Source organism: Nanorana parkeri, unplaced genomic scaffold (assembly GCF_000935625.1).
Source record: "Nanorana parkeri isolate BGI_ZX_2015 unplaced genomic scaffold, ASM93562v1 scaffold42, whole genome shotgun sequence".
NCBI lineage: Eukaryota > Metazoa > Chordata > Amphibia > Anura > Dicroglossidae > Nanorana > Nanorana parkeri.
In genome coordinates this window covers 3,073,089-3,101,065 of record NW_017306310.1, presented here as the reverse complement: position 1 = coordinate 3,101,065, position 27,977 = coordinate 3,073,089, and the positions used below count along the sequence as shown (strand labels likewise).

General features: G+C 41.9%; 1 protein-coding gene across 1 annotated transcript; it reads left to right on the top strand.

Moving 5' to 3' along the window:
* Positions 1-5,289: 5,289 nt before the first annotated feature.
* LOC108799764 (apoptosis-enhancing nuclease-like) lies at positions 5,290-16,226 on the top strand. Its single transcript, XM_018571677.1, has 4 exons — positions 5,290-5,317; positions 10,927-11,613; positions 13,495-13,689; positions 15,810-16,226. Exons 2-4 carry the CDS (start codon positions 10,939-10,941, stop codon positions 16,014-16,016), a joined length of 1,077 nt encoding a protein of 358 aa, XP_018427179.1. The 5' UTR covers positions 5,290-5,317; positions 10,927-10,938; the 3' UTR covers positions 16,017-16,226.
* Positions 16,227-27,977: the final 11,751 nt, after the last annotated feature.

The following is a 27,977-nucleotide window of genomic DNA, read 5'->3' as shown; positions in this document are numbered from 1 at the left end:
CTAGGCCTGATGCCATTTCAGAATGCCTGTCATCTACATAAATATATAGCTACAGAACTACTAGGCCTGATGCCGTTTCAGAATGCCCGTGTTCACTTCATAAATACGGCTGGGCGTGTTTTCGTTCGTGTATGCGCACACGCATGCCAAACATACGGGAGTTTGCGTTAGTAAATCAGGCCCTTTGTCTCAATAAATAAGCTGAAGCACAGTACTGATCCTTGTTTGGGAAGTCCATTTTGCAACTCATGAAGAAACATCATTTAACCAGTTGACATCTTCCCGGGATTAAAGGTGAGGGGCCAGGAGGGGGGAGATGGCGGCACTCGAGATTGGGGGGGAGGGCGCTCTGAAATTCACGCCATACAACCGATCGGTGGCTATAGAGCCGCTGATAGGTTGTATGTGAAACAGCCGTTAACGGCTGTAGTAACGAGCGGGTCTTTCCTGCCCCCTAGCGCGCGCGAGCAGGAATAAAATGCCGTCTCGCGACGGCAACCCGCGCATGCGAGTCTGCCGTCCGTCCGTTTTTTCTCAACGGGCGGACGGCAAGAGGTTAAGCAACAAGTTTTTTTTTTTAGAACAATTATAAAATATATAACAGCACAATTCCACACATAAAAAAAAGGTATTTTTCTCAAATGTAGAAGTCTTTCAATACCTCAGCTTTTTCTCTTAATGTTGTTTTTATTAACTTGCGATCAGGAATACTAATGACAAAATGGATTGCTGTAAATATTAAGAAAAAACAACTTGAGTATATCATGCTGGTTTTATGGAGACTCTGTTGGCAATTTAATGGCTGTTTGTGCAGCATCAGTGACATCCAGCAGAGTGCTTTATTAAGGGAAGATACAGTATGCATTGCCTCAATATGTCCGATCCTCTATTACTTAAACATAATAGAATGCTTGAAAGAATGAATGACATGCAGCCAAATATAAATGCATCCTGAATCATATTTTTTTGGCTGTGATGGCTGCTTCGGAGACTCTTGGGGGGTTGTAATCTCCTGTAGTTTTCAGAAGGCATGAAGCCCAGCTGTCTTTGTCAGTACTACCGAAGCTAGTCATCTTAATCACACATAGCAAGGGATTTGAATTCCTCATAGCGGTTTTCTGTGATGGAAAAGCAGCTTGCAATGTTACAGGTGAGTATTCCCAATTAGAACTCCAGGTAGGCAGCCAACCTGCTCTTCATACGCAGACTGCTGTTATTATTCATCTTAACCATACAGTTAACACTATAAGAGAAAGAACAAAATTAAAAATAAAAGCAAATATTTAAAAGATACATTTTATCTGCAGACATTCACAAACAAAAACTCATAACTATGTAATGTAGCATTTCTCATCTTGAAGGTGGCTGCTATATTGTCAAACATATTTGCTGACTCCTGTCTAAGGCTCCATTCACACTTAGCGACACTTACCTCGTGCGGAACCGCACGGCCGGGAAAGCGCGACTGTTCGGGGCGGCATTCCAGCGACGATCTCGTGACCTTCACCGTCGGGCTGCATGCAGAATTAGAAAAATTGCGCGACATCCGCGGGAAAAAGGGTCCCGCACAGGCGACACGCGACCGTGACGAGCGACATGGAGCTGTTCAACAGAACAGCTCCATTGAAAATCATTGGCCGCCGACTTCTCGCAATATCACGCTGCAAATATGCGCGATATCGTGGCGGAAATCGCTTGATTAAACGCCCAGTGTGAATGGGCACTTAAGGCCAGGGGACTATTTAACATGAAACAAAAGATTTCAAAGCCACTGAGTTTAATTCAGAAGCCAATCGTTCAATCAGCTAGGGAACACACACTTCCAAAGTTTAAAGTTAAAGTGACATTAAACCCTCAGATTTTTTAACATAAAACAATACTGTAATGTGTGCCTTACTGTAATCCATGGTAGTTTCCCTTCTCTTTGCTGCTCTTCCTTTTAAATCTGTATCTGTTCTCATGCTTGGGGAGAACTTCTGTTTTGCAGCAGACTGCCTTGTCTCTGAAATGGATACATGGTGTCTGTGTGTACGTTTGCAACCTGAGCCAGCACTACAGGAAGAGGCACTCAGCTGCAAAGGGAAGTTCTCCCCAAGCATGAGAAGACATGAGGATTTAAAAGGAAGAGCAGCAAAGAGAAGGGAAACAACCATGGATTACAGTAAGGAACACATTACAGTATTGTTTTATATTAAAAAAATCTGAGGGTTTAATGTCACTTTAAAGCAAGCCTGTCACTAGAAGTGACAGGGTAAAGTATGCGTAAACACAGAGCAGAAAATGTAATATGTTGCAGCATTCCAATCCTTAAATGTGTTCTTGTTTAGGCTTTTTGTAGGCTAGTAACACACTTCCTTTCTTAGGGTGGCTCCACTCTATGGAGGAGCAACATAGCCACCCTTGGACATTGTTATCCAGTAGGGAAGGTAGTGTAGACACACTAGCAGTTTTAGATGGACTTGACTAACAAATTAAAACTGAACTCCAGATAACACTTTTTAAGCAGTCACTGCGACAGTCTTTTTTTTCCTTTTGGGATAAAGGTCTTACATAAATGAATAAAAGCTGACCATTGTAAGGACCCCTGTCAGTGGTAAATGGTTTGTTTCAACCTTCTAACTGCCACATTTCCTGGAGAACTTGACCTGTTAACAGAAGTTACAAAATGACAGACTTACTGGCTGGATCACCAGGTGAAAATACATTGCCATGGGCAAATGCTCCAGATTTTGTCTGTTGCAGTTTTGATAAATTCCACCATTGTGTTAATAATTACAGGGATCTCAAGTCTCCCTGATGTTCAGGGAGTCTCCCTCTATTAGTTAGCGGCTCCCCGACGTCCGCGAGAGAGGCATTTTCTCCCTGAAAGGTTTACTGTGAGTAAACCTTTCCGTTAAGGTATCAGTGGGCAATTTCCGGTGACGTCGATGTCCGTGACGTCACCGGATCTCCGACGGAAGCCGGCGGAGAGGTGAGTACTTTGATCGATCAAAATAATTTTGATCGATCAAAGAAATTAACGATTAATCGACGGATTAATCGTTAACTTCCGCACCCCTAATACATATCATTATTATTACGTTTATATTCTGACGACGACCAATGTAAAAAAACAAAAAAAAAACAGAAAGGGCACCTCCCTGAAAATGAGACAGGAACCTCCCTGAAATAAGGTTTTGCAGGTTGGGATGTCTGTAATTAAGGTACTTGAATGTATTTGAAAGATAAGCAAATCGGCTTATTCATTGACAGTTTCATTGTCACAGGTCGGCTAGAACTATGAGGATGAGTGATAAGCACTCACCTCATAGTTCTCCTTTAACTCATCCGAAGTTAACAAAAATTCGGAGGAATCCGAATACCAAAACTAACTGACTTTCCGACCCGAATCCCCAACTTTTTTGCCTGTGCACATTTCTACTTTGTATGTAATCAGGCAGGCCTTCATACTACATAGTTGTATAGTCAGATTGCATAGTATATGGTTGTCCTTACTGTCAGACAATCACAGCAGTGAAAGGGTAACCAGAGGTTGGTACTCAACATGTATACATTCCGCCTTGGGGTCACCATACATTTTAAAATCAAGCTTAGACTTACCAAAACTATATAAGACTCCGTTCACACCGGGCGGTTCGGCCACACGGATCCACCAACATGAACGATATACCTTTCTAAGGGGACCATTCATGCAACCGCGCGATCCGAACCGGCCCCCGGCCAAACTGCTTCCTGCACTATTTTTGCCTTGCTGATCAGTGCGGTTTCCATACAGGTTTCAATGGAACCACGCTGATCAGCGCGGTTTTGGGCGTTTTCAATTGCCTTTCAGCACTGAAGCGCACTTAGAAACTCGAGATGAAATATGTAAAACTGTAAACTTATGGATTAGGATATATATACATATCTGTGTATTTATAAATAAAGCTGCTGCTCTAGGGACACTGGGGTCAAAATGTATGGGTCACCAATAAGTGAACAAAAGAACTATCAAATGCGTGTTATTAACACACAATAAAAGTGCTTATAATCTTTAGTGCATAATCTGCTACCATATCCTGGTGGTAGCCAGTGAGATATTAAATACAAAATTTCACTTCGTGCAAAAAAAAAATTATTATACAAAAATTATAAGAAAATTCCTTGTTGCAATCAAATATAAACGTGCATCAAATCAATCCAAAGGGTCATGTATGCAAGTGAAAAATCATAAAGTGAGTCCAAACTGTTATTTAATCCAATTGTATATAATATATTGATGACAAAAACTTCAAACAGGTGCTTTGCAATCTTTCTCCCACACCGTGTGTTCACGCCAAATTCCCCACTGGGGTGCGCACTCACCAAACCAATATCGTTTGTAGGCAATAAAAAGATGAGAAGCAGATACGTCCCAGCAAGCGGCTCATCAGAGTCCCATAGATCGATATTTAACGAGAATAAAAAAGGAAACTCCTCATGGTTTAGTCGACATCAACATGTTACTAGTAACTTACAGTTTGAAAGCAAAAAGATCGGCCGCTCACAGGCAGCGTGTAGATGTCCTGTATTTCCTTGTTGTGCGTGGTATTGAGATGTGTAGCCCCGACCTGACGCGTTTCGTCATAAAAGATGTCCTCAGGGGGATCGCAGGTCTGCACTAAAGATTATAAGCACTTTTATTGTGTGTTAATAACACATATTTGATAGTTTTTTGGTTCACTTATTGGTGACCCTGAGCGCTGCACACTCATTTACATGCACTTAGAAACTCCCAAAACCTCCCCTTTGAGATCAGCGCGATAGCCGCGATGATCCGCAACGGCCCAGGTGTGAATGGGCTCTAAGATCCCACCTAAACCATCCAATCAAGTTGTAACTGGTCAGGCAGGCTCTCACACCACACAGCTGTTGGCAAATTGTACAATCAGCTTGTAACATGTGTGATGAGCCCTAGACAGGTATCAAAGTCATACATGGCTGGGCGCTGCATACACAGCAAAATGACAGCCCCCCTCCTCCCGATGACGAATCTCTCCATGCAGCAGCCGGCTGTCACGTGGCACTAAAATCATCCTAGATCAGCAAGTTAGCGTCACCCCGTGACGTCACCCATCCCCACTGAATTCCTATAGCACAGAGCTCACCGGTTCCGGCAGCCTCCATTGTCCAATCAGAAAAAGAGAAGGGCGGGGTACTTGGCAAGAGCAGCCAATCACAGTTCAGCAGTGAGAGGGACATGTCCGGGCAAGACCGTAGAGAAGTCGGTATAGGAACACGTGTCATCTGTACAGTTCTGGGTCCGGAGAGTCGCGGGGGACCGGCGGGCGGGTGTCAGGTGAGACGAAGTCTGTTGGAACGTTGTAGATTTATAGTAATGCGAGGCCGGGCTCGCTGGTAGGTCGAGTTCTGTAGCAGCTGGACACACATGGCCCACGTGAATAATGCAGATGTCAGCACTAGCTCCTCTATACTCCCTGACGGCATATGACGGCGACATGTCTCTGCACTGTGCCGTTCTTTGAAAGATGGGTGCACCCATTAGTGATATGCTGAACGTTGGTGAAAATACTAGACGACTGTTGTAGGAGGGTTCTTGATTTTTACAGATGAGGCCTCTTACCCCAATATTAAAGTGACATTAAAGTCCAAAAAAAGTTTCCCTCCCCCCCCATGTTAATGTTAGCACTTACCTTTAAATGATGTCTCTTATTCCGATCATCTTCCTCTTCTTTCCCCATGTTTTCATCTGTCCCTCCAGCGGTGTGACGTCACTCCGATCCAGCGCTGACTGCTCTGTCCCTCCGATCCAGTGGTGTCTGCATGCTGGTGCACGCGTCCATAGACTTACCTTGCGTCTCTGCTCGTCTCCCGGCCGAGAATCGGAACTGCGCATGCGCCTGCCCAAGATCCTTTGCGGCCGTACTAGCAGTTCCTGATTCTCGGTGCGGGAGCGCGGAGCGATAACGAGGTATGTTTAAACCTAGTTAAAGCGTTTTTTTTTTAAACTTCTTGCCTATATCTACTGCTTGCTAGCAGTAGATATAGGCAAACAAACCGGAGGGTTTAGAACCCCTTTAAGATGTCACATGACAGTGAGGAGAAGTTAGGCTCCATTCACACATGAGCGGTTTGCGTGGAAAGGCGTTAAACATAAAAAAATCAATGCTTTCCAATGTGCATTGTTCACACTAGGGTGGTGTCCGCACAGTACGAAAATGTGTGTCCTGCAAAAATGTCCTACTGTGCTTTTAGGTGCATATTCCATGCGCTTGCGGCTATTAATATAGCCACAAATGTGTGGAATCTGTGCGTTTGATGTGTGGGAAGAAGCGTGCATTTTCACGGCCACATTTAGGTTGGCATTAAGAAGTAATAGCACCACAAACGTGCTGCACAGTTTTACTGGACGTTCCCTGGTCTGTTCCCACTCTCCATCCTAACCCCGACTGCTGTGGTCCTGGGCCCTCCAGAGGAGTGGGGGACCCTAAAAACCACGAGGGGGGTGGTAGTGATCCAGCACGATTGCAGGTTAGTATAAGTGATCTGGGTGGCAGTACATCCGCCCAGATCAATTGTAATTAAGGAGCTGGGCCAGCGATGGCCGTTTACATACAAGCGGTCCGGCATCTGTGAAGACGCCCGATCGCTTGTATGATGGAAGTGAAGGTGCGCCTCCCTCCTTACCTCTGGTCGCCGTCGCTGTCCCCGCAGCGATCCCGGGCCTCCATCCGTCCCGGGCGATGTGGCTCTGTGCACTGAGAACGGAGGAAGAACCTACCAGATCTCCCTCCGCTCTCCTCCCGGTCTCTGAATGCAGGAAGTGATGATGTATATTACATCACTTCCGCGTTCCTCTGTCACTCTTCGGTACAGGAACCGGAGAGAAGCTGATGAAGCAGATCTGTGCTTCATCAGTTTCTCTGGGGGTCCCTAGGTGACAGGGGTCTTAGAGACCCCTGATGTCTCCATAAAGGGGACCTGTAACTGTAATTTGTTATTACATAGGGTACTTATTAGCACCCTATGTGATAATAAAGTTAAGTGTAAAAAAAATTCTCACAAAATAAATAAAAATTTACACACACAAAACAAACAAAAACACCACAATTTTTTTTTTAAAGTCACCACTCTCTGCAGGGAGAAGATTGGTAACTGATCGATCATCAATATGTGATCGCTCAGTTCTCGATCTATAGAGCCAACGTGGGACCGCTTCATTGTCACACGTCAGCTCTAACTATGGAGATGAGTGAAATTCACCCCCCTCATAGATCTCCTTTGATATACAATACAAAGAGAGGGAATTCCCTTCTTAGACAGTTGTCATTGGAATAGGTATCCCCACATTGCAAGATTTTCCCTTCAAACATTTCTGATTTCTTATAACTTTCAGCCACAAATGTATAGACGGTGGTGAAACTACCCAAATGGACACAGAAAGCAATAAGACCTGGGGTTCCTACTACTTCCCTATGCTATCCAAAACTAAAGATATACTTCAATCTCATGAAGGGCCAAATGTATTAAGACTGAACTCTGAGCAGAACTCTTAATACATGTGTACACATACATACAAACGTCATGAATTTCAAGTGTTGTTGCAGCCATGAGCTTAGGGTCATTTTCTTCAGCTGGCTCCCAGCTATCCAGTAAAAGTGATCTGGGTGGTTCTAGAGCCGTCTGATCCCTTTTATTGGCCTGTATGTGTGACAACCCAGCAAGCTGACAGCCCTGAACCCGGAAGCACTCAGAGCACTTGTTGGCTGAACATCCGGGTAAGCAGGCTGTTAAGCATAATCCTGTGCTTGATTTGCTGGGGTGAAAGGCAGGGGAGAGGTCTAATAAACCCACTGATGTCTTCATAAAGAGAACCTGTCACCTGCCCATATGCTATCACATAAAGGGCTGGTTAAAATAGTTGGGGAAAAAAGTGTTGAACAGAAATAACGGGGCGCCCACATGTATGGAAACAGCGACTGCACCACACACGTTTGGTGATCGCTGCAAACGTCAAAGGGAGAGCAGTAATTCTAGTTCCATTGTTGTTTGTTAACTCTAAATTGATGAGTGGCAAAGGCTTTTAAAACATCGCCTATGGACAATTTTGGGTTTCACAGGCACATTCAATTTTAAGGTTTGATGTTTTTGGTATCTTATGTACTTGATGCAACCCACTTTTATAATTTACCAGAAATTCGTTCTTCTACTGTGTTTGTTATACTGAATTTCTAATGTATTTCTTCCTGAAAATATAGATTTAATAAACAATTGTGTGAGACACAAAAATGCAACTACTACGGTTTTATTCTGCAGGGCTTCTGCTTTCAGAAAATGTTTCATTGTTTGAGGAAGTAATTTTCGACCAAAATGCACATTTTATGTGTGTGGATTAAAAATAGCTCTGGACACGAAGTGGTTAATGCCTATACTTTAGTGCTAGCCAGGACTGCCTTTTACTTCACAAAGGCCTGAATTCTGTATGGATTCTCTAAAGTGCTTGAAACAGACCTAAAGGATTTGGGTCCACGCTGACTTAATAGCACAACGTAGTTCTTCAGACTTGTCCGATGCACTGTAATGCTGCAAACCTCCTATTCATCTCAATCCCAAGGGGTTTTTTTTTTGGGATTGAAATATGTGAACTGTGCAGGCCATTGAAGGCCACACATTGGAATACAATTTAAAAAAATATGATAGGATTGAAAACATGAAACCTATCCTTGATGACTTGTTTTTGAAGTGGAAGCGTCATGGTGCCCCACAATCTAATCTGCATTTGTTTGTTTTGGGTCAGTGACGGTCCAAATAGTAAACATTTAGGTACAATCACAGTCCTGGACTTCACACCTCCATCTATATTTACGTATTCTGATGAATTCACAATCATGCTCATGAGACCGCCAGGAGGGATGTCACATTATCTCTTCACTAAGGCCAGGTTCACTCGCTGAAAAACGCTCAGCAAGTGAAATCCCATACTTTCCTATGGGCATGGTTCCCACCTGGGTGTATTTCAGCCCGTGGAAACGCGCTAAAAAACGCCCTACGCCTAAACAAGTACAGGAGCTTCTTTGGCGCGTTTTTCAGCGCGTATCCATTGTTATTCCCGAGTGTGGCTCGGGGTTAACAACGCGGTACCCCCGAGCCACACTCGGGAATACAGCGTCGGACTTACCTTGTCCGCGATCCCCGGGTTCCATCCCTTGCGAGCGGCCGCGTCGCAGGGGGGCGGAACCAGCGGGAAGTTTGAAAGTTTTTTTTAAAAACACAGAAAATAAAGGAGAAAAAAAAATCATACCGCCAGGGAGATATAAAAACGTGCGGTTCACTGAATGAAAAAAAACACGCCTACGGTACGCCCAGGTGTGAATCCAGCCTAAGACCCCATTCACACTGAGCGACATGGAAATCGCGCGACTTCTTCCTTCCTATTGGGCTGTATGCAATCAGGAGCAATATCGCTCAAAATCGCTCTAAAAAAGGGTCATGTAGGAGCGACAAGCTACCATCGACGAGCTACAAGCGATATTGAGCGATATTGAGCGACGAGATGTGAACAGCTACATTGAAATGTATTGGTGAAGCTACATAGAGCGATATAGCGCGGAAATATGAGCGATATCGCTGCATAAATCGCTCAGTGTGAGGCCCCGTTCACACCTTTCCGTTTTGTCGGGCGTTCAACGCTCTATGAACGCTCTACAAAACGTACAACCATGAAAATCCCATTGTTTTCAATGGGTATGGTTCACACCTTTCCGTATTTCCGCCCGTCTGAACGCCCTACAAAAGTACATGTACTTCTTTGGGCCGTTTTGGAGGGCGTTTTCCATTGGGATACAGCCAAGTAGCCTTCGGAATCGCGCGACAGACGTGCATGCGTAATACGCCTAGGTGTGAACCCAGCCTACATGGGGCCTAAGAGGGACTTTCTAAAGTCATTTTTGTATCCTCTTTCATTAGGGAGATTCTAGGGATGGACCAATACCATTTTTTCCAGACCAAGTATAAGTACCAACAGTTTTCCTCAAGTACTCCCCAATACCAATTACTGATACTTTTTTTTTTTTTCTTTCAGTGTCATGTGGCATTTTTTTCTAAAGCAATACTGACTTATGATTTTAGGACAGTGGTGGAGCGCCAGGGCCTGGTCACAGCTGCAACCGCTCTCACCAGGGGTACCGATCGGTCTCGCAGGCAGTGTGCCTTCACAGAATGATTGAGGAGATTTTCGCCCGGTGATTCACAGGATGGCTGTCAGGACCTTCCCGGGGACCACGGCAGCCTTCCTCCGAACAGCAACGCCTGTTTACAGCACCGGCTTCAGTTTAAACATTTAAGTGCTGGTATCTTCCCTTATTATCGGGGCATTTTCACGAGTATTCATGAAAATGCCCAATATCGGCACCGATACAGGTATCAACATCAGTACGTTCCTAGAGATTTCCCTTTACTTCCTGACCAACAGTCCCAACAGAAAGTGAGGTGATCACCTTCTAGCCAATTGTGACCAGAACAAATGCCCATTTTGGAAGATTTTTTTTCGGTTTCTGTTGTGGTGGCAGCTTAAGTCTTTAGAGTGCCCATCACTTTCAGTCACCAGGCTAGTGTAGAGGGTGAATCTCCCTAGCATGGAAACAGACATAAAAAAAAAACCTGACGTGGGTTACAACCACTCATCACTAGCTAGATCTAAAGAATAAGTTTGAGCTGTAGATAAAAATGCTGAGCCCTTTGTTAAAGCTGAAACTTAGTTATGTAGGAACTGTCTTCCATTGCATGAGTGATTGTTAATGGACAGGCCTTGTAGGTTTGTCTGGCACTGAAATATTTGTAGGTGGGTGGGCAGTGTATACCATCTTCACTATGTCTATTGCTAAGTGACAGGTGCTCTCCTTAGTAGTAGTTTTTAATCTTTAAATCCCTTTTGTGTGTCATCTCTAGCAATCCCTGAAAATGGAAGGCAGAGCTGCCAGCAATTTGTTTTATGGCTTCCGAGGTTCCAGTCAATACCTGAGCTCTTCGCATAAAGATATCGTAATGGAGAAGCCTAAAGTTTCATGTGTGAAGAGCCACAGAAAGAGTAGAAAACACCAACGTTTTGTGAAGTACAAAGAGTTCCTGCAGCAGCATGGCACTCGGAAACTCAAGACCATATCACGAAAAGGAGACGGTTCATGTTGTGCAACTAATCAAGACAGCCATTGTAAGCTACATGTAGATGAGCTGAGCACAGATTGCTTGGATGACCAGTCAAAACTCGATAAGATAAAGGCCATGCTTTGTTCTCTTCCAACCATGGCTACAAGCTCCTCTGTTTGTTCGACAGCATGTGACTATGACAGTGGCTTGTCCATGTCAAGCAGTTCTCATTCTAGCAGACCTTCGTCCCCTTGCTCATGGCTAAAGCCTGGGAAGTGTGTTGCCATTGACTGTGAGATGGTTGGCACAGGGCCTGGTGGTCGGATCAGCGAGCTGGCACGGTGTAGTATTGTTGACTACAGAGGAGACGTTGTATATGACAAATACATTAAGCCACAGCTGCCAATAACAGACTACAGAACACGGTGGAGTGGTATCACCATACGTCACATGAAAAACGCCATTCCGTTTAAAGTTGCGCAGAAAGAGGTAAACGCTATGATACTTGGAGCTGAAATGATTCCATCACTTAATTTTAATGTAATACTGTTTTATGTCAGAAAATTTGGTTAACTGGCACTGCATCATATATTGCATAGTATTACAGAAAGTCTGCAATGGTGTCTGCCATCAAATGCCATTCACAGTTAAACCCCTAATGTGCCCAAGGTTTGCTTTAATGTGAATGAATCTACAAATTGAAGCAATAGCCAACACATTACCATAGTTATCTTTTGTTCTTTGATTCTGAAGTGTAAATGTATGGGAAAGTTGGGTCAGATCAGTTTGTGGTTTTTGCTAGAAGAATTTAAAAAGCCAAATGGGTGATACATCTCCAGTGCCATCTTCTATTTCTTTGGTCCACGAGTCCATCTGCCCACTTTCTGCAGTTATTACAAAGGGAGTTCACTTTTCCTGTTGGATTATGCATTTATCTTTTACCATACAGATTATATAATGAATATTGAGATTTGTAATCCTGCAGGAACATAGAGCTATTGAAAGAGAACTATGGCCCAACTTTGTTTTTTGCCATAGTTTTCTTTATGGTGGCAGGAGGAAATTTACTATGTCCTTCTGTGTCCCAAAACTCTGCATCTAGCAGGCTATTGACCACTATATGCTGACAGCGCAGAGCCACGCTGCAGCTGGGAAGGATCCCGACCAATATTGTCAGGTGGCTCTGCCTCTCTAGAGTCAGTCAGCTGTGCCCGCCTTCCTGTCTGTCCCTCCAGTCAGAGGGGGGAAGCCCTGCGGGGAGCGGTCACTCTCTGCAGGGAGAGGATCGGGAATTGAGCGATTAGTGGGATGTGATCACTCAGTTCTTGATCAATAGAGATGACATGTAACAGCTGCAGTGTCACCCATTGGCTCTAACTGTGGAGATGAGTGGTTTTCACTCATCCCATATTTCTCCTTTTAATGACTGGGGGGAACATTGGTGAGGAGAATTTGCCACTTAAGGCTCTAAGGAAAGATGCCATTGGCTGATTAAACCCACCATTGTATACTCATAACTGAAAGTCAAGTTTTGTGAGGCTTGACCCTTTAAGGGCTAGTTCACACCAGATGCAGTCTGCTAAGTTTGGCAGCTGCATCCAAACTTTATTACAAGGCTTTCCTATGGGATTTCTGCTGCTCTGTTCACACCAGTGCAGTCTGTTCCAATGCAGTCAGAAGAAATCCTGCTTGCCCCATTTTAGCTGCACCTGATCGCAAAGGAACAATGCATCCAAAATGGGGTGGGGGGGAGCAGATTTGGAAGTGCTCTGACAGGAAGAAGGAAGCGACATCATGGTCTAATATGCATTTTGAATTTTTTAAAAAAATCGGATCACTTCATAATTGCGGTTAAAAACGCAGCAAACCCCATTGCAGCTGCGCAGACGCACGCAGATGTGATGCAGTTCTGGTGTGAACTAGCCCTGAAGTGCAACAGGTATATCCGTGAGGTGGTTTTAATATTTTATTATGAGGATATATTAATGTTAGTGCTTATCCACAGGGTCAGCCCCGTCCTAAGCCCTCATGACGTCCAGATTGCCACAAGTGAGTAGGCTTTAGGTTAAAATCTAAAAAGGGATACTTTCTAGCTCAGCGTTGGTGCATAGCAAACACTCGCCAACCTCAATTTTTTGAAAATGGCTGGGAATTGGCCTTCTACCTGCATGCTAAGTCTTGCAGAGTATGATGTATATGAAGACTACCTTTTAAACATTTTGTATTTTATCTCAATTAAATACATGCTGTAATGCCTTCTGTTTGTCTGGGATTACTCTCTGTTCAATAACTTAGAAGTAATCAGTATTGATTATGCAAGATATTTCTACTAAAATCTTTATGAAACCTGTTCTATGATTTGTCTTCCAGATCCTGAACATCCTCAAGGATAAGAGAGTAATTGGACATGCAGTGCAAAATGATTTTAAAGCTCTAAGATATTACCATCCCAAGGAACAAACAAGAGACACGAGTAGAATACACCTGCTCATCCAAATGGCAGAACTGTCACATACACCTTCTTTAAAGAGTCTAGCATGGTGTCTTCTGCAGAAACGGATACAGGTAAGATTAGGTATTAAGGATGCATCGATACCATTTTTTCCCAGATGAGTACGAGTAACGATACTTTTCCTCATATACTCGCCGATACTAATTACCGATGCTTGTGTTTTCTTTTTAGTGTCATGGGACAATTTTTCAAAAACTATACAAACGAATGATTTTAGGACAGTGGTGAAGTGTCAGGGCCCGGTCCCGGCTGTAAATGCTGAAACCCTGATAGTTCTGCCGCTGACTCCAAGCTGTAGAGCAGGGGTGCCCACACTTTTTTGTGTTAAGATCTACTTTTCAAATGACGAGCTACATGAGATCTACCAACGAGAAAAAAAAAAACCTCCCTTGCTCTCGCTCTCCTGGCTGTCTCTCCTTGCTCATCCTCCTGGCTGTCTCTCTTTTCTCTCCTCGCCCCCTAATGGCTGTCATTCCTCATTTTCTCCCCTGGCTGTCTCTCCTCTCTATCTTTCCTGTCTGTCTCTTCCCCGCTCTCTCTCCAGGCTCACCTTGCTGTATTTTGCAAACAGTGTAGTGCAGGAGGCTGTGTAAACTAATATTCTTTGATGTAATACATAGCAATTCAACCACCAGTATCAGGGAGCTTGGCTCAGCAGACTCAGGCTAATAGGTAATCATGTGTGCACAGCTAAATAAATATACCAAAATGGAATAAGGGGGCCACCATTCACGCCCTTCCTGATCTACCAGCATCAGCTTTGAGAGCTACTGGTAGATCACGATCTACCTAATGGGCACCCCTGCTGTAGAGGGACTACAAATCCCAGCGATACATTATACAGGAATGCAGAATACCACCAGCTATAGAGGACTAGAAATCTCAGCAATACATTGTAGAGCAGTGCAGAATAATATGAAGCTACTTACTGTGTTGCTCACCAGGGCTGCTAGCGGGGGTCTCGCGGATGTGGGAGGAGGTGAAGGATGTGCGACAAGGACCCCAGATGGCTGCCACGAGGTCCCCCAGTAAGCTTGGGACCTTAGGGCAGCTGAATGTATTTAAAAAAATGTTTAAAGTGCTGTTATTGGCGTTTAGTGTCCAGGCATTTTTACAGGTACAAAAATGCCCAGCATTGGGACCGATACTGATATTTGTGCATCCCTATTAGGTGTATATACTGGGTCATTTCATGAAGAACTCTGAGCAAAAATGTTCTTCACACTTGCAGTGGGACTTCATCTGCACTGCAAGGGTCAAGTGCTCATTTTCATCTGGGTGCCAATATAACAATGTTATACTTGCCGTATCCTCACTGCCGGCTGGCTGTTACAGTACTCCCTCAAGCCTCTTTCCTCTGTTCCAGTGATGGTATGTCCCTTGGCATCCTCACGTCCAGTACACAGTGTATTGAAAGTAATGACTCACAGGAGCTTAGACCGCTGGAGCGCAGGGGAGATGCTGGAAGCACTGGTCTAACAGCCAGCCAGCTGTGAGGATCAGGTAAGTATAACTTTTTTTATTTTAGTACTTAGACCTAAAATAAGCACTTAACCCTTGCAGTGTGAGGGTAGCCCCATTGCAAGGGTTAAGAAAACCTTTGCCTGGAGTGCTGTAATAGTATTTGCCTCAAAATCTAGATAAAAAGCTTTTTGGCTGGATTTTTGGGGAAAGGTTAAACTGTGTTTTTTGAGGACCCCCCCTCAGAAAAGCAGTTTCCTCTTATCCCTGGATGTAAGGCAAATAGATGATCAGCTTGATTTTAGAGTTGGCCTTTCATGTGGCCCAGCTGTTACTGCAGACACTTGGAGGTGTACATACCTGCAGATGCCTTCCAAACCTTTGTCAAAGCAGATTTCCAGACTATTGAGGCAAAGCTTTGGAACTTCTGATAGGGGCCAGAGGTTGCCTCACCGTACCTTCTGCACATTCTTATTGGCCGGTTATGCTACTTGTCATAATTTATAGACCAATAGGAATATGTGACAGCATTTTTAAAACTCATTCATGGCTGTCCTTTGGTTGTCATGATGTGTTTCACATGTCATTGTGTACACAGCCGTGGCTACAACAAAGACTTGTAGTAGACACCCTTGGCAGGCAAAGAGACAAATTAGTTGTATATGATGAACTTTCCTAATAATTATATTTTATTTTTCTTTGTGTGATGCAGGTGGGTAAAAAGGGACACTCGTCAGTGGAAGATGCTCAAACATGCATGGAGCTATACAAATTGGTAGAGGACCAGTTAGAACAAGACCTTCTTAATGACATTCAGGAAGCCACTGTAAGCATTCCAGAAGAGGACCGTACTGTAAAAAACAACCACTACATGGATGATCAATACTGGCCATCAGACTTGGATGAAGACTGCAAATGATTGCCAAATACTAAACTGTAATATGTATTCATGTATATTTAAATATTTGTTAGTAATTTTATTGCTGGTTTTGTATATTTAAATAACTTATTGAATACTGTTGGCAGTATATAGAAATGAATGAGGCAGCAGCATTATTACTTGAACCATCTGTAAGAGAAGGCTGTAACAGATTCTGTAGCAACAGGCAAATGTTCAGGGCCCATTTGCACCTTTTTGAAGCATATTTTCCTTAATGCATTTTCCACTAAAATAAATGAAAAGACATCAAGTGTTGCATTGCATTTTTTTAATACACTTAAAATTGACATGACTTTCAATGTATTTCTATTGATTTCAATGGTACACACAGGTAATAATGCCAAAGGTTGTGGTGCCTTATTCTCTACCTCATTGAACATTAATCTTTTTATTTTCACTACCCACATTGTCTTGGCATTAAATCGATGGGTAAAGATGTCTCTACTTCAGCAAACAAAAAAAATCTAAGCAGTTACTGTATATTCCTTGAAACAGTTTCTTCTTTGGCAATAATGGTAATGGGCTGGACTGTTTGACATAAGAACTGTATCTGTTGCCACCAGTCATATTCAAACCTTCACTGCAAAAAACTCTTACATCTGATTTCATTGATTTGTACCTCCAATCAGTTTTCATTCCAAAATGCCAAAATTATTACTTAGAATAATATGTACTTTTTTTTTTTTAAATAATAATTGTATAGATTTTGATGTGCGCATTACATTCAAGCTTGTGCATTTAAAGTAGCTTTTCGTCTTAAGCATAAAGATATTCTTAACTCGTGCAGTCCCCACTGCGATATGGAGAGTGTCCTGACCCCTGCTCTGGACAAGGCTGAGAGTATCCGCCTTGCTCCTCTGGATTTTCTGAAAGCATATTGCCTTGGAAACTTGCTTTCCTCAGCCAATAGTGTCTGAACTAAAAGCAAAGACTTGCACACCTAGGTGCAATTTAGATTCTATGCAGTGTGCAGAGATCTTTGCTAGAGGGCTCTGTTCCTCCCTGGATTCTCAGCAGGCAGAACACCCTTGCCTCCTGCTGCAGGTACTCTGCTGTAGACAGAGTACTTTTTTGGAAGCTCTTCACTCGGGTTTTGGTCTTTCCTCCTTGGTGATCAGGCGCTACTGGGGAAGGTCCTCCAGATGCCTTGCCTTGCTCTGACTGTAATCTGGTATATGCTCTTCGCATATTGGCCAAGATTTTGATCCTGTGCTTCACAGTTGTTGATCCTGCAAAGTCACCATCACCAAAGGAAGAGGGTACCCAGGGGAAACTGCCATAAGGGTAGACAGGAATGAACATTAGGCCTGATGAAACTAAACACCCTCTATGACAGTTAATAGCCAACATATTTATTTATTGCAGGTATTTATATAGCGCTGACAATTTATGCAGCACTTTACGTAGCTGCACATTCACATCAGTCCCTATCCTCAAGGAGCATACATTGCGGTACTCTGCTGTAGGCAAGAGTGTTCTGCCTGCTGACAATCCAGGGAGGAACAGAGCCCTCTAGCAAAGATCTCTGCACGCTGCATAGAATCTAAGGTCCCTATCTCACATGCATACATAGAGGGCCAACTTAGAGAGGAGCCAATTAACCTGCCAGCATGTTTATGGAGTGTGGGAGGAAACTGGAGTACCCGGAGGAAAACCACACAAGCACAGGAAGAACATGCAAACTCCTTGCAGATAGTGACCTGGCCGGAATTCGAACCGGGGACCCCCTGTGCTGCCCATAACATACTAAACGCATTTCTTAGATTAGGGGCAGGACAAGGCTTCTTGAGGACCTTCCCCAATAGCTTTCTGTTCAGTCAAGGAGAGAAGATCAACACCCCAGTCAAGAGCTTCCAAAAGGTACTTTGGACATACTCTTGCTTTTAAATATGTCATTACTTTGCCTCACCATATGGATGGCGCTGCATACTCAAATCTAGACCACTAGCTTATCTATGATGTAATATATCTCTCCATTCTAGAACCCCAGCACAAGGGTTAATTTTGCTGATAGCTAGAGTCCCTCTTTAATGCTGGACCTCTTTAATGCAAAGTCATTCCACAAGCATTATAAAGTGCAATGGAGGAACCAGAAGTCTCATCTCAAAAAGAAGCATATAAAATTCTATTTTCATTCCACGTGTAGAAAACTGACAAGTTGTCTTCCTCTGTTTTCTCGAATCGGGTGGCGAGACCATTCTCCTATGTGTTACAGGTCCTCTGTTGCGGGTGGGAGGTGCCAAGTGTGCACCTTCTGGCTTCCAGGTTCAACAATAAACTTAGCAAGTTTGTTTACAGGATCAGGAATCCTCTAGTGTTCATAGTGGAAGCTCTGAGGATCAGTTCAACCTGATCTACACATTTCCTCCTCTAAAACCTCTTCATTGCCTGTTCTACAGGATTGAGATGGAGGGTATCCGGTGATTCTATTTGCAACCAACTGCCCAGACTGATATGGTACTCGGACCTTATCAAACTCCTGGCAGACTCTCCATTGGCCATCCCAGATCATCTGGGTCTTCTGTCCCAATGTTCCATCCTGTTTCTCATGATTTTTTATTAAGAATTACAACCTCCTATCCCTAAAGCTGGCCATACACCTTACAATTATCTGCAGATTTTCTGTGGTGAGATGGAAAAGGTGCAACAGATTCCTCCATCTACACTTAACTGTGTGGATGGAGGAATCTCCACCTGGGCCAATCTGTTGCACTATTTCCATCTGACCACAGAAAAGCTGCAGATAATTGTAAGGTGTATGGGCACCTTTACAGCCAGGGATGGCCCCATCTTCGCTACTATTTAGATTGCAGTTGTCATGGTGATCAGCTATGATGCTAGCCATTTCAGGACTTAAAAGTTTGGTTGAGAACTGCACCAAGCACCCTGGCAACCTTGACAATTGGCATTCCCTAACACTAACTGTTCTAAAAGACATTACATCGATGGGTAAAGATGCTCTTTAAGAAAGCAGTATTTGTTACTTCTGTAAAATCCTTTTTTTTTGGAGTACATCATGTGACACAGGTTCCCCTTCTTGTTCTTATTAACACTCTTACTATTGCTTGCTGCATAATTGAGGAATTATGGAAGTATGAGGTGTTATACTAGGTTGTTCTTAGAGCTTTTGCTTGCCATTGTCCAATCTCCCGAAGGCAGCAGCATAAGCCAGTAATATTGAATTACCATCCTGTGCCCTGTAATGTACTCCAAGAAAAGTCTTTTATGGCAAGTCAAAAAATCCTGTTTTTCTGTAAAAGGACCATCGATACAATTACAACACAGTTAAAAAACATTGTAATGGTTTTTGTGGAGAGAAGGTACTCGCAACAAATTAGTGCTGGACGATAAGGCCTCATTTACAATGGCATGGACTAACCTGTGCCCATATGCATTTATAGAACATATCTAGTAAAAATGTAAGTGCATGCAATATTTTAAAAAAGTTTCCACTGGGTGTTTACCTGCATTTAGGTGCATGCAGATCAGCTGCATTTATAGAAGATAGAATTCTCTGCTTAGAGAGGTACTTTAGGTACTCTGAACACGTAAACGTGAGTAAATTTAGGCTGGGTTCACACCTGGGCGTTTCCTATGTGCACGTTTTTTTCTGGATGTTTTTTTAGCGTATTGTCTAGCGTTTTCGCACACTTGAAAACGCGTGACGTACGCGCGTTTTTTGATTGACTACATAGGCGCCCAATAAAAAAGAATTCCGGTCTTTACGGAGGCGTCTAATAAAAAACTTCCTGAGACGCAGCATTTCCTTTTCCTGTTTCTTTGTTATACAAAGGAGAGTGTGTTGTGTGCAGTTTCTTTGTTACAGAGGAGAGTGTGCTATGTGCAGTGTATTATGGAGCTTGGCAAATGGCGACGAACCGCAGCAGTAGCTGACGCAGTGCGGCTTATGCGTTTGAGGAGAAGGAGACTGAGCAGGCGAAGGTTCTGGGTCTATCCAGTGATTGCGAACCGAGAACAAAGAGGGCAGCTTTGGGCCATGTATGAAACCCTTCGTGGCCTTAGGCAAAGGCAAGTACATCTAAATGCATGAACACTTCATCAGCAAAAGGTCTGTTTATGCTTCCCAGATCATTTCTTCTGCATTTAAATAACTTAAACGCAGGAGTGGTAGTCTGAATGTAGCCTAGTACATATTTCTCTTGATTAATCTTGAAAATAAGCCTTTAACGGAAGCTTTTATGAAAAAATACAGAAAGTAAAAACAAAAGCTGACATGAAGTGCTGACTGTGAGTTTCAACCTGTTGAATGGGACTCCTAAGGAAAAATTTGAAAAAAATAAAGATGAAAATGTCAGTCGATAGATGAAGGCTTAAAGATGAAAAGGTAACATGAAAGCTTTATTTCCTGAAACAGGAACATGGACTAAATATGCACCCGATTTGTTGTTTTGTACCTCCAGATTCTATTTATCTAGGATGATATGAAGCTGAAACCTCCACATTTCTGGCATGTCAACTGCCCGAGTTTGCCAAGGACTGTGAAACAAAGGTTCCTGTACAAGCTGTTTTATTTTGCTCAATATTTTCTGCTTACAGCCATCCCTGTTGTTAACTGCAGGGAACACTATGCCTTATAGTAAAACACACTGGGATTCCAATAGAAAAATAGTCTGTGATTACTGCAAGCACACACACTTAAAATCCACAATGAAGCATTGTGTGGAATAATGTACCATTATTAGTGTATTCTGCAGAAACATTCTTTTTTTTTTTGTAATCTGCCAGTCAGGTCAGGTTTGTATTATGCTGACAGTCCTTTGTGATCTGAAAGCGTGTGGTCACATTTTCAATCCTATTTAAAGCTAAAACCCAGTAAGCACTTATTTCAGATTTTTGGTGATTAGTAGTTTTATTTTTGATCATATTTGAAAGCAGTTTAATTACTTGAGAGATACAGACTTGTTACAAAATTGTTGATCTGTAAGTACTGTTTTCCGTACAAGCAAATTTTTACCTCGATAAACTTGATTAACCATATTTAATAAAGACAGTAAAAACGACAATGATGTGTCTGTCACATGCGGCCCTTGGGAAGCAGGTTGGGCAGCAGGGATGCAGTCTGTCTTTTTGAAAGACTAGCAGTGAGATGAAGATTAGCAAAGCATAGTCACTTTATAGTACTTTTAAAGTGACAATAAGCTAAGGAGTTAAATCTTAAAAATTCATTGAAGTAGCTTAATTATTAACAAAAATGTATCTTATTTGTATATCACTCGGCTGCAAATCCTCAAATCATCTCTGAATTTGTGCTGACACTGTCCTTCCTTCTGGAGGGTGGCTACTTTTGTTCCCCATGGTCCCTATGTGTGTTTAAAGTAGTCACCGCTCCAAACTCGCTCCTATGATAGACTATGGGGTCTATGCACTAAGCTGCCGAGGGCAGCCGAGTGAACAACTGACCCCAAGTGAAGTGAGCCGAACACTTCAGGCTGGTACGGCTGATTTCAACATTTGGATAGGCTGAGCCGAAGCTCCGGCAGGCTACTCGCTGCTGTTCGGTCTATTCTTATAGATGCCGAACAGCAGTGAGTGAATAGCCGAATGCCACTGAGCGGCATTCGGCTCGGGACCGAGCAGAACAGAAAAAGAGTTTAAAAAGTTTTTAAAAAGTAGATAGAAAACGATTGTGCGGAGCTAGCAGTGACAGCTAGCTCCGCCCAATAGTTTCCTATTGTCCGGCGGCTCTGCTGCCGTAAAAAAAAAGTGAAAAAAAAACTCCCGGGCACACTGGGAGCCTCTCTCGGCAGCTTCGTGAATAGACCCCTATAACTTCAATACAAATCAGAAAACTAAACATGAGATTGTAGTCCATCACGGGAGCAAGCTTGGAGCGGTGGCTACTTTACAACACACACAGGGACCATAGGGAACAAAAGTAGCCACCCTCCAGAAGGAAGGACAGTGTCAGCATGAATTCAGAGATGATATTAGGGTCTACAGCTGAGTGAAACACAAATAAGATACATTTTTGTTAAGGTACTTGAATGCATTTTTTTAGATTTAAGGGTCAGTTCACATTATATGCAGTTGTGATGCAGTCCGTTTATTTTGACCTTTGCAGTCAAAATACATCACAATGCTTTCCTATGGGCTTTCTTGTGCTTTATTTATACCATTGCAGTGTGAATAAAGCACAAGAAAGCCCAAAGGAAAGCATTGTGATGTATTTTGACTGCAGCAGTCAAAATAAACGGACTGCATCACAACTGCATATGGTGTGAACTGGCCTTAACGTCCAAGTTTAGGGTCACTTTAATAATAAATCCCTGAATTCACATAACCATTGATATTCTAGCAGTACCCAAAACCTGGCTCAGGATATTTGGTCACAGGGTGTTCGGTGCTGAGAACAAATGTGAGCTTTACTGAAAGTATCCATGTACCCCCAACTATAACCTTTTCCTAACACTTATCATGACCCTTAAACCTAATCTGTTTCACCTCCTAACCCTGATGTTAGCCATAAACAGAGATATTTACAATTTCAATCACCTGTAACCTGTTGCTGTCCGCCCGTTGTGAAAAAACGGACGGACGCCACAGTCGCATTGGCGGGTTGCCGTCTGCTCGGATTGTTATCCCCCTATGTAATAGCAATAACAATAAGTGTAAAAAAAAAATAAAAGTCACATATAAAAAAAAGTAGAAAAAAACCCCCAAACATTTTTAAGTCCCCCGCCACCACGTTAACGCACATATAAACGTAAATACGCATACGATGCGCCAGCGTGGGAAATCGACAATTGCGCTACACATGTTACATATCGTTGCGAACGCCGGAGGGAGAGCAATAATTTTAGGGCCTTCAATCACTGATAACATTAAACTGATGAGCGGTAAAAGCTTTTAAAGCATCGCCAATGGCCAATTTTGAGTATTGTAGTTTTTTGAGGTTTCGCACGTGTGCGCAATTTTAAGGCTTGACATGTTTGGTGTCTATTTATCCGATGTGACCCCGTCTTTTATATTTTACCAAACAATTGGGTAATAATAAATGTTTTATCATTTAATATAGGGGAAACATTTTTTTTTTTAATTCGATAATGTTTCCTTAATATATTGAAAAATAAAAACCCCAGTGGCGATTAAATAGCATCAAAGGAAAGCTCTATCTGTCCCCAAAAAATGGTATAAAATTCGTTTCAGTACAGCGTTGTATGACGGAAAAACATCAGTCAAAGTTCTGCAGCGCTGAATACTGAAAAATGGCCTGGATGGGAAGGGGGTTTAACACCGCGGACTTCAAGTGGTTAACTTATTTTGATCACAAAAGTGATCAAATAGATCAAGGCAACTTATCACAAAAGCCGTAAAAAACAGATGTTTCTGCGCTCCCTCTTCCACCCAATGTGCAGAACAAGGCACAAATTGTATTCCTCATATCAATACCTAATGAATCCTCCAACCTATGGCGGCTGTTATGATTAAGGGAATCATATTCTCTGGTAATGTTTTCTATAAACAATGTTAACTATCCTTTCTATAACTAACAAATATCCCCATCAAAATACCTAACAGGGTTATTCACAAAAGGGTGAAGAGTTTGGAGAAGGCAGGAGAACTGTACAAACACAATAGGCCAACACAATATCAATAAAGCTGGAGCTGCACATGGCAATTTGGTGGATCAATTGAATTAAAAAGCAGAACAAGATAGAATATTTTGTTTTTGATCAACCACAAGAGAAAGGATTAAAATTACCCCTACCAAATACGGCAGAAAAAATCATATTGCTTTCAAAACAGTTGCCGTAATTTTGTTTTAATTTTTCTCTCTTTGACTATTAGACTGTATTGAACATTCACAATCACAATCAACTGGAATCTGGTGGTTGATCAAATTCATGGGTGGTGAATAGTTTAGTTTCTGGTGATTACTTGTATTTGTGATTCCTGGTGGGTGGAAAGTGGTTAAAACTGCCATGTGAATGGCCAGCTTAATAGTTTTGATTGCTTCACATTTTTGAAAAACACTTTGAGTGGTTTTTTGTTGTTGCTATATTTAGCCATTTTTGCAATCAAAAGCTGGTTAAAAATTGTTAAAATTGCCTGAAAATGAATGCATGAATGGCCAGCGTAACTTAAAGTAAACCTGTCATACAATAAAACGTAAAGGAGCACATTATGCTTGATGTCACATATATGACAAAACCTATAAATACATCCCAAACAGATAACCTAACCATCAGATAATATAACCAATCAGATATTAATCTTTTGTAAAGGAAACCAGAACTGGAATAAATATTACGATCTGCCTTTGCTGATGTCTAGTATCATTTAACCCTCTTTCTCTGAGGCCAGGCAGTCATAGGTCCACCCCAGCATGTGACTAGAAAGTGAAAGAAGAAGCAGAACAGTGATGAGCTCGTCTCTCTCTCTCTCTCTGCTTTTCTCTATCAACATGCTCATTGTGATCATATGAACTTATTGTTTAGTTTCTATTTATTACAAGTATTTATATAGTGCTAATAATTTACACAACACTTTACATACTGCACTTTTACATCAGCCCCTTCCCTAAAGAATGTTAGATAGAAAGAAACTGTGCTAGGAATCAAATAACACTCTAAGAGCAGCTGTGCTTAATAGGTGAGTACACCCAAAATAGGAAAAAAGAAAATAGCACTGCGCTTCAAACTCAAAAATGATATTCCTAAAATGTGAAAAAAATAGTATAAACTGTGAAATTGTCACAAAGGGATACACAATTTTGTGTCATACACAACACCTGTGTTGCACAATGCCTTTGCTGATGAAAAAAAACAAAAAAACATGTGCTAGTACATCTCATAAAATGTGTACATATAGAAAATCCTGTGTTGAATCTCACAAGTGATGTATAACTCCCACCTAATCTGCATAACCATGTGTGAAGTCCATTACTTCTGGATACAATAAAGTCCTTGTATGTGAGGATATATCTTCCTGCTTTTATAATCAACACCAACGTCCGTGAATGCAAAAACAATTAGTGAATCAGTGCTCTCCAGTCTCCACCGTGCTCAAAGATAAGATCTGGCCGCACTCACCGACTCCTATTGCTCACCATATTTCAGATGAACAATTAGCGCTTTGCTGATATATATAGAACCAAATCCTCTCCTTTGTTTTTAATCAGACAATAAATTGGGGTAGATTCCTCCCAACTATGGCTTATCTCTTGTGCTCAGAGAGAGAAAAAAAGGCTTCCCATAGTGTAGTATGTCAGAATAAATTTATTTAAAACGATTAAAATGTACTTACAATTAAAATAAGGCAATTGCGTATGGATTGTGTCCACTGGAGCTCCTGTCTCTATGATTGTAATGCTCGCATAGATCCGCCCACCTAGGCAAACCTAGGTGGGCGCCCATCCGCCCACCTTGTAATGCTCGCATAGATCCGCCCATCAGCACAGGCATTGTGCAACACAGGTGTTGTGTATGACACAAAATTGTGTATCCCTTTGTAACAATTTCACAGTTTATACTATTTTTTTCACATTTTAGGAATATAATTTTTGAGTTTGAAGCGCAGTGCTATTTTCTTTTTTCCTTCCCTAAAGAAGCTTACAATTTAAGGTCCCTATATATCTTCTCCTATATCGTACACAGACATGAGCCAATTAACCTAACCTACGCATGTCTTTGGCGTATAGGAGGAAACTGGAGGAAACTGGAGGAAACCCATGCAAACACAGGGAGAATGTGTAAACCGGGGACCTCTAGTGCTGCAGGGCAGAAGTGCTAACCACTAAGCCACTGTGCTGCCCTATAGTCAAGCTGCTTCTTCCTTTCACACTCTAGCCTTGTTGTGCAGGAACTGAGGCCAATACAAGGTCAAATCCAGGTCCTTGCTCAGCTTGCCTACAGTATGTCTATGAAAGGATCCATCAGGTTTTTCATGCTAACATGCTTTTGTCGTGTCAATTATTAGCTTTCCAGGTAGAGTGGTGATTGAGGAGTATTTGGCTGACAGATGTGCATTGGTATAGCAACGTTGTCATCATTCTATTTTCACTCTAGGAAGGATTGTTTGTATAGGGGGATTTATCTATGTTGTTTTGTATTTACTGTATTTACTGTGCATGAAATAATTTAGGGAGCCACGGTCCAAGAGTCCCAAGAGTTTATTTTTCTTTGTTTGGTTTATACTTTCACAGTTACAGACAAGTATTTTTTTCATGTATTTGGTTTATTGATGTATTTATTGTTACAGAGCTGCATTAATATGTGTCATTTATATCTTTCTATTGTTCAACTTTAAATAAATTGTTAAATAAATACAAACATGTTTTAAAAGAAATGTAATTTTCAAAATTGTATCACATGTATTCATCAATGCATAAACTGGTCCTGTGGCTGGTTTCCTACTCAGACGACCAACCTACGACCGCAAATAAAGGAACAAACCTCCCCCCTGAGAAAAGAATCCCTTGTTGGAAAATTGTATTAAACTAGAACTGTACTCAAAAAGTAAAGATTTGCTGTCTTATAGGGAACACGTAAAAATGTTACTTGTGCCCATGTAGTATCCTGGAAAAATAGCAGTACACTTCCTATGCCTTGAGTTTCATAGCGTTATATCTGCAAATTATTTAAGGCCAAGCAACCACTGACTGGCATTCTCACAAGGTTTGAAGTGAGATTTGGTGATGTTATTACTGTACTTTTCACTGGTCTTTTCGGAGAGGAAACTGTACTCGAGAACCAGCAGTAGAAGAATCTCCCTGCTTCTGCTTCATTCTTTCTATAGACCTATGCTCTCTGTACTTCTCTTGCTGATTTTTGAATATACTCCATACAGTCATCAGATCACTAGTCATTGAGGTCAGCTTTGACATGAAGAAACAAAGCCTTGCCCTGCCAAGATGGCCACCTACACATAATTTACAGAAGACATGGTAAGCCAGTAATAGGGAAAATATCAGCTGCAGGAAGCCTGTGGGCAATACTGATGGCTAGACATTTGTTCATTCTCTGCTTGCCTTTTTTGGGCACAGTGTTCAGGTCCACCTTGAAGTGAGGAGGCATCTCAGAAGGGAGAAATCCTAAAGCAGACCTTTACCCCCTTTGACTAAAAATCCCATCAGGATACAGCTCTGCATGCTGATATGAAATCATTTTACATTCATTAGCTAAACAATCATATTTTTATCTTAATTACAATTTCTTTGTTTCCACTTCCTGGTCCACTTTGGCACAAATGATGTAATCATGCCCAAGCACTGCAACCGGGTAAGGTTACATCAGCAGTGCATTGCTAGGAAATATCATCTGTAATCTCACAAGATCTCAGGGAAATGCATTTTCCTCCCCTGAGATGATGTGCATGGTCACATGTCCTAGTCACATATGCCAGAGTTCCAGGAAATAAAGGCAGATCTTGCAACCTGCCCTTAATGGCCACTGTCAGAAGACTGGGAAGAAAAGAAAAATAGGATATGCAAAAAAATAAAAGTATGTATTTGTAGATTGTCATTACTAAACATTTCTAAAGGTGCCCTTGTTGTTATTTTGAAGATATGGATATAGTTCCTCTTTAACCCCTTCACCGCTGGAGATGTACACTGTATGTCTCAATCTGATATTTTAGATTTGACAGCTCTGTAGAGATTGGGACTTCTGGATGTGTACAAGCTGTTTGTTAAATTTTTTCAGCACAGAAATATGTAACAATATATCTCTATGCTTAAACAATGTTTCAAGGCTTCTAATCATCGGCGAATGATCAGAAGCCCCTGATCAGTATCACTAAGGTTATTATTAGCTGTTCCTAAGTTTGAAGCAGCCTAATAATAACAAGAAAAATAAAAATAATGACTGCTTCATATAATTGACACAAAAGTGTAAAGTGTAAAAAAATAAAGTGTTAAACAAAATTAACAAAATAAAAATTGTATATATAAATATATTATATTCTATAATTATTATAAAA

Coding starts and splice junctions, on each gene's coding strand:
- LOC108799764 (XM_018571677.1), top strand. CDS start 10,939: ATGGAAGGCAGAGCTGCCAGCAATTTGTTTTATGGCTTCCGAGGTTCC. Junction 11,614..13,494: donor TTAAAGTTGCGCAGAAAGAG/GTAAACGCTATG, acceptor TTTGTCTTCCAG/ATCCTGAACATCCTCAAGGA. Junction 13,690..15,809: donor TTCTGCAGAAACGGATACAG/GTAAGATTAGGT, acceptor TGTGTGATGCAG/GTGGGTAAAAAGGGACACTC.